The following is a 7185-nucleotide window of genomic DNA, read 5'->3' as shown; positions in this document are numbered from 1 at the left end:
ATTACTTAAGAAAACAAATTCTCAGAGTTCAGTGTTCCACTGTCTATTATTTGTGATATTGAAAGATACACATCAAAATGCTGAGTAAGTCTCTGCTGTTCTGTTTCAGTGAGCCCTCTATATACAGCATCCATGTGTCTGCTTACTCATGTGTAGCATCTAAAAATCTTGATATTGATTCAGTTCTTGGTTTCTGTAGTGTGCAATAAACTCCATGATTTTATTTTGGAACTGAAAATAATATTGGTGACACATTGAATTACAGCCCACGAGTTGCAGTGTAAATATTTTGCACATACTGTAGGAATCCCAGTGAAATATTTACTGGTATAGGTACAAGAAAGAAATAAAGGGAATGAGGAGGTAATACATGAATCAAATACCCTGTAGGCTACATACGGAACAAGTATAAGGTACAGACATCCCATTATGTGCCATACACTCTGTAGCTACACCGTAATTACTGTAAACAAGTGGTGAACAGAGCCATTTTACAGTGTTTTAAAGTCTACATACCCTGAATTAACACGGTAATAACAGAGCTTTCACACAGATTTTCAACACTTTGTTCTGATTATAGTGTAGTGTCACCAAAATACTGGTAATTATTGGCTTGTATTACTGATGTATGCTTTAAAAGAGAGAGTGGGTGAGAGAGAGAGAGAGAGAGAGAGAAGAGAAAGTGAGAGAATATTTGTTGTTCAACAAACCTCAATATAATTTGTGACTGAATATACAGTATGTGCGTTTGGCTCCTTTACAGTCTATGATCTATTGATTTATCAAGCCAAAAAAAGCTACAATGGAAGTGAAAACGAGCTACAATACTGTTCCCCAGTACTTTATCACCATTTTAAAGCCATAAACATAACTAACAGTTATAGCTATAAAAGCTGGAGTAAAAGTAAATATAAAGGTGAAACAACACACTGCAAAAATACTCAGCTATGAGTAAAATCCTGCATTCCAAGCAGCAAGCAAGTATTAGCACCAAAGTATCAAAAGTAAAAGTATTCATTATGCAGACAACCGATCCCTGCGCCATGTTTTTCATAGTACAGGAAGTGTACAGCTTGTAACGTGAAAAGTACCTAGTAACTGCAGCTGTCAGACAAATGTAGTGGAGTAAAATGTTTAACACATGCCTCAGAGACGTAGTATAAATCTGAATTAAGTGAAAAACTCAAGTAAAATACAAGCAGCTCAAATTTATATTTAAATACAGAACTTCAATAAAAATACTTAATTACACCACCCAGCAACAATAAAAGCAAAAAAAAAAAAAAACACATGTTGAAACTATATTAATAAATGCATCATATGTAAAACCTTTTCACTGTTGTTCCCAAAAGCAGTTTTAGTAAATATTTCATAATAATAAAAAGACACAATACACTCTCATTTTATATTTTCAGCTTCCACATGGTCATGGTTTTAATTTATTTTCTCTACCTGCCTTGTAACCTGTTAATAATATTGCTGTAGCCATACATATTAACATGGAAAAGGTACTATACAAAGTTGTTACTCCTTTGTTCAATGTCTTCTTCTTCTGTATACATATAGATATTAGCACCCTAAATGACTGACTAAATGATTTGACTGTAATTTAAAGCATACATTTAGAGAGTAATCTAAAGGATTAATGTTAATATCACATTGTGTGATGGGGCATTTCTGTGCCTGATGATTCACTCTACACTGCTTCAAATCATAAAGCATATACTTGCATCCCCCTTCTTGTATCATAGTGTTTTTATTCCGTACTAGTGCATCCCTCTGCCCCAGGTTCAGCCAGCCTGGCTTTAGTATTCACACCATAAAGCCAAATCCAAACTTTTCACAGCAATCATGTGACATGCAGACCTAGAATCTTTTTGATAACCTGCCAGGACTAGGTGTTCCCTGCTTTGTCTTTGAAAGGTGATTGAAATTCCTTACACCTACACCCACTCATCCACCTACCACCACGGCCCACAACAAACCTTTCACAATGCAGTAAATCTCAAAGGATATGTTTCCACTGGCGCCACAGATGACAAATGTAAAAACTCTAAGTGGTCTAATCAGCTGAAAATAACTATTGTATTAACTAGATGTGAAACAGGAGCAGATTCGAAGAAGATTTTCTAAGAACTCATCATGATGCCGAGCTTGTAGGACAAATGTTTGATTTGGTACGTGGGTTTATAAGAATCAAACAAAAGCGACAAGTAAGAAGGGGTTTAAAAAAACCACTCAGCATGCGTTTTTTTTGTGAAATGCAATTTATCAAGGTCAAGGTTTGGAATGACAGAGAATTAATAATTTCATAAAAGTATTTGTGCTTCTGTTTCATTTAATGAGGTTTGCGGACAAGCATTGTGCATGAGGCAGTGATGAAATACTGAAACAAAGGTATACACATTGTTTTGCAAATGAATCCCAAAGTACAAAGTGAAGTGCTGCCTGTTACAGCATATAATAATGATTCATGCTGAAAAAAAATGGGAAAAAAAAGTTTTGCTCTGTACAGAGGTGGTTCACAATTGTGTTATGGCTTTACATTTTGGATTTACTACCACAGTGCTGCAGCTGAATTCTATTTTCCCTGAAGACTTCACTGACATTTTGCAAGGTCTTGCTTTTACATCATGCTTTGATTAGTCCAGCAGGTTTTAAGAGGAACTAATCCCATTCCCTGGAACCTCTTTTTTTAATAAGCCAGTCAGCAAGTGGGGAAACTAGTCAGCAATAATATACAGTATCAGAAATCATGTGTTCCTGAAGCTGAAATGATGTCAACAACAGGATGCTGATGCTGGCTGGTAAGTGGCCATTACAAGCAAAAAAAAAAAGCAAGTCCTCTTAGATTGTGCTTTGTTCATTAGTGTCACTTCAAAGAATAATCCTGCTTTTGCTGTTGCACTTGAAAACAGCCTGGAGACTGCTGATAGTAGCTTAGCCATAACATGTTGGCCAGTCAAGAACATTCCCGGAGCACATAAATCTTGTTCCATATAAAAATATGTCTCAGACCTCTATTCCCACTTGAAGTCATGGCCCACCATTTCATAAAACCTGACATTGTAGGGCCTGTAGAAGTCTCGCAGTTGCTCAATAGCATCTCTGTCTATCTGCACATGAGTTCTGCCCTTGGACTTGCCAAGGCAGCGGGGCGAGCCGCTGCTCTCTGGCTTTTTAAGGCAAGGGAAGCCCTTGGTGCGGTTGAAGTAGAAGTGTTTATCAGTGACAATGCGCTTTAAGCCAAGGAAGTCCTGCACCCGAGCCAACTCTCCGGCTGGATCTGTGATAAGACGCTCTCCACTCACAAAGTGGATCTGAGCCAGAGGGAAGTAGTGGAGCCAGTTTTCAAGGTGCATAGCGTACAGGCCGATTCGAATGGCGTTCCAGGACGTGTCCACAATGCCCAGGCTCTGGTTTCTGAAGGCCAGCTCCTGGAAGCTGGGCAGGTCAGGAGTTTTAGATAACGTCTGAGTGTAATCTGATATTGCACGAGTGACGGGGTCTCGCACCACCACTATGAGTTTGGTATCTCGGGACATGGCAGCGATCCTGTGTGGGGTTTCTTTTGTGACAAAGTAGCTTGGCGTCTTCTCCATTGTGATTTGGCTGTCAAGAGTCCTTGGCATTAAACCTCTGAATGAAAGATGAAAACACAAAGTAAAAGTTCCAATAAGATAAAGGTTACTCATTTGAATTTACATTACCTTAAGTGCTTTTTAATCATATTTTCTTGCTGTTTTGAATTGCTTAAATTATTGCAAAGGCTAACAGATTCAAGCACAGAGGACAAAATGTCCTTGCATTCAGTTAATCAAAAGGAAAAAAAGGTGTATCTGTAAATGTCTATTTAGGACAGGATTACACAAGTTAGTTGCAACAGTACAACAGCACCCTAACTGAGAAACTTTGGTTTGGCCCTGAACCCAGTTTCTCTATGTAAATGATAAAAGGAGCACTGAGGAAAGTCACAGTATTCTGTTGTCACTGGAGACTTGTCTTGCAGACAGCTCTCCTCTGCAGCCCAGTGTGGTTCAAGAGTAATAAATCACCATGAATGCAAACAGAGCACATATAGCAGAGTGACTCTGATAGGTTGCTTCTAGGTCTTCAAACTAGGCTACCGTGGCCTTTGAAAGCAATTATTGGAACTAGTACATCCAAGACCAAGGACCGAGTTTATAAAGAGGCAGCTAATTGTTATTTATATCATCAATTCATCTTTCATGATCTTTTCAACTGATTAATGTATCTGTTAGTCTAAAAAGCATCAGAAAAGTGTTTTTAAAACCCTTTACAATTTTCTAGTTTGTAAGTTAATGTCAGGAAATGTCTTGTTTTGTCTGACCAACAGTCCAAATGGTCAGTTTATTCTAATGTTCAGACAAAACCAAAAAAGACATTTAAGTACCTTCGACAAGATAATGTTTTGATTATGTGTGTAACTGAATTAATTCTAAACTATTTTAATACTTGATTGACTATTTATTACAGCTCTAACTTAAAGCTCCATGTTGACATTTTAAAGCTTCGTTGAAAAGATTCTGATTGCACTGTATAAGTTGCTGCTTGCTTAAAAACAACCGGATGGCGATTTCTGCGGACCATGTATTGTTTTAAACCCATTCATCCCAGCAGACAGGACCAGTTGGCTGATGCACTGGATGGCAACTGGACTAACAGAAACAAATAGGTGACGCATCTTGTCTAACCTATCTAGTAATTTTTGTGGTACACTACCTAAATAAATAGTACAAATGAATTGAAACAGGTGGGAAATAAACACTGGAGCATTTAAATAAATGCAGCCTATTTAATGTTCTCTGCTTACATTCATAAAATGTTCCCTGTTCCTGTGAAATAAGCATTTCATTTGTTGCCTGCAGGAGTAGACGTCCCTGGATATCTGACTCTGCACTGCAGCCTTTAGCGCTTTTTGGACAGGTTGTATTACAAATGTATTGCTTCTTATTTGTTTTCAGGAGTGAGGTCACAATCCGATGCATCCGTGCTCAGAAAATAAACTTCAGGGATCTTTATCACTCCTTTTTTCTTTAGATATTAAATCAAACAAAATAAGAAGGAGGCTATCCAGCCAATAACTGATCCTTCATTGATGAGTGTTTATAAGAGAGTTTCAGAGAAGTAGCCGTTTATTTTGATAGCAATCCACCAGAGTCAGTGAGCTGGCATTTGACCTTTTCTTCTGACAGCTGACAGTCAAACTACAGTAATGGGCAAGGGTTCACATCTCTAAGACACATCTCTGAGATAAAAGGGCTTCCAGCTGTCCTAAAGAGTGCCAATTAGCAGAGATACTTTAAGTCTGTAATGATTTTATAATGTTACTGATACACATCTCTCCTGTAGGCAACATGACAGTCACTCATTAAAATAAAATGCATTAGGAAGTACTGTAGATGTCTGTATCAGTGTGTTTGTGCGTGGCTGGTTGTCTGTCTGTTAGAAAACCACATCATATGACTGCTTTAAATGTGTAATTATGGAGCTTAAACAGATAAATACTTGATGATCTGTCAAACAAATCACTTCACGGGAGATACAGCTTGTCAAAGGTGCTTCACTGTGCATTTTAACCTCAAGAAATTCACTTTAAGATTCATTTTGAAATCTTTCAATAATCACACAAGATACAACAGCTAAAGCAGGTTTGCACACTTTACACTGTTTGCCTCCAGAGGTTGGATTATATGAGAAATGTGATGAATTGCTCTACAGTACATAAAAAGAGGTCCACTCTTGTACAACTACTCTGTAAATAGAGCTCAGACCTGCAAAGTCTCATGGAATAGGGATGTGAAATGAGTTGGGAGACTGCATGTTTACCCACTTTAAAACAAAGTGCACTGTACACACACAGGCACCCAAGAGACACAGTAAGCAGCTGATTTTACATGAAGAGTGGTTTTAATTTTCAGAAGTATACCCTAACCGACAGGAAACAGAGATCTCTATTTATCTCAGCTTCTATCATCCCTTAAGTGATTTTTGTAATCATAAAAAAGATCATTTGATCGCTGCAGAATTTAAAACAGATCCACTCTATAACCAGTTTAAGATACAAAACAAATAGGTGAAACACAGACACTATATGTCCATAGTGCAGAAACTTTTACAACTGATCACATCAACAATCTCTCATTTCGTGCCCCATAGCCTACTTAAACTCGAATCCGGTGTCTTCTGCAGGATCTGTTTAAAGATTAGACATTGAGTTTACAGCTCGGTGTACAGGTGAGACATTCTTACCTGTACCACTCCGGTCCTCTGTCATAGTTCCTGTCGAAGAAGTGTGTCTCTGTTCCAGCTGCTCGCACATCAGGATGAATTCTTATGAACTCCAGAACAGCCCTGGTCCCCCCCTTTTTCACACCAACTATAATGGCATTTGGTAACCTTTTGATCCCAAACTTCACATAACCGACCGGGGGACTGAGCGTGTCGTTCCTGGCGTTGTGCTGTGTAGACAAGTGTCTTTGGTCGGCTTTCATCTGAGACGACTCAGCACTGGTCAGCTTCGCATCCAACGGGAAAAAGCAGGACACGGATTTCTGAAGGGTCCTTTTTGCTCCATCAGCCAGGACACGCTGACAGCTGGGCGTCAGATCACCTGACTTTTGTATGATGATATAGGCAGGAAATAGTGCACAGTAGCACAAATATGATAGGAAAAGGGATAATAAACAAATTGATGTTCTTGTAAGCCTGTGTGAGAAGGGCAGAAGTCGACTGAAGAGGAGGACGCATGCCATCTCTCCACGTATATGAGCAGTACATGGTTTTCTAATTGATTCTGCGTTCCGTATTTTCTGCTTGTTTTAGTCGCTTAACTGACTGAACTGCCCACTGTCCCCAAAGCAGAAAAAGGAGAAAACTTCAGTCAGTTGGCACTCAACACTCCCATCACTTGATCACGGAGAATGTTAACACAAGCCCTCTGTGTCCCATCTCTTCACTTCATTAACTGAAAAGCCATCCTTCACTGCGCACGGAGTTTGGAGACGACACCCTCCTTCAGAACTCCTGGACAGCTCCGTGGTCATGACGCACGAGTGGAAGCAGGGCGGGCGCGCTCTCCGGCAACTTGAGCGGACTGTCAGCTCCACACCGGCTGAGCAACGGGAAAATATTTCAACACGGTGACGTCAGAGCATCTTTGCA

At 39.3% G+C, this 7185-nt stretch overlaps 1 protein-coding gene across 1 annotated transcript; it reads right to left on the bottom strand.

The window, feature by feature from the left end:
* Positions 1-1345: 1345 nt before the first annotated feature.
* LOC109963604 (heparan sulfate glucosamine 3-O-sulfotransferase 2-like) lies at positions 1346-7185 on the bottom strand. The gene is made up of 2 exons (XM_020606268.1): positions 6274-7185; positions 1346-3639 (listed from the first exon to the last, which is right to left on the bottom strand). The coding sequence occupies exons 1-2, from the start codon at positions 6774-6776 to the stop codon at positions 3021-3023; spliced, it is 1122 nt and encodes a 373-aa protein (XP_020461924.1). The 5' UTR covers positions 6777-7185; the 3' UTR covers positions 1346-3020.

This window comes from Monopterus albus, unplaced genomic scaffold (genome assembly GCF_001952655.1).
Source record: "Monopterus albus unplaced genomic scaffold, M_albus_1.0 scaffold76.1, whole genome shotgun sequence".
In the NCBI taxonomy this organism is placed as follows: domain Eukaryota; kingdom Metazoa; phylum Chordata; class Actinopteri; order Synbranchiformes; family Synbranchidae; genus Monopterus; species Monopterus albus.
The sequence above is the reverse complement of the archived record's forward strand: the minus strand, read 5'-3'. Positions and strand labels throughout refer to the sequence as shown.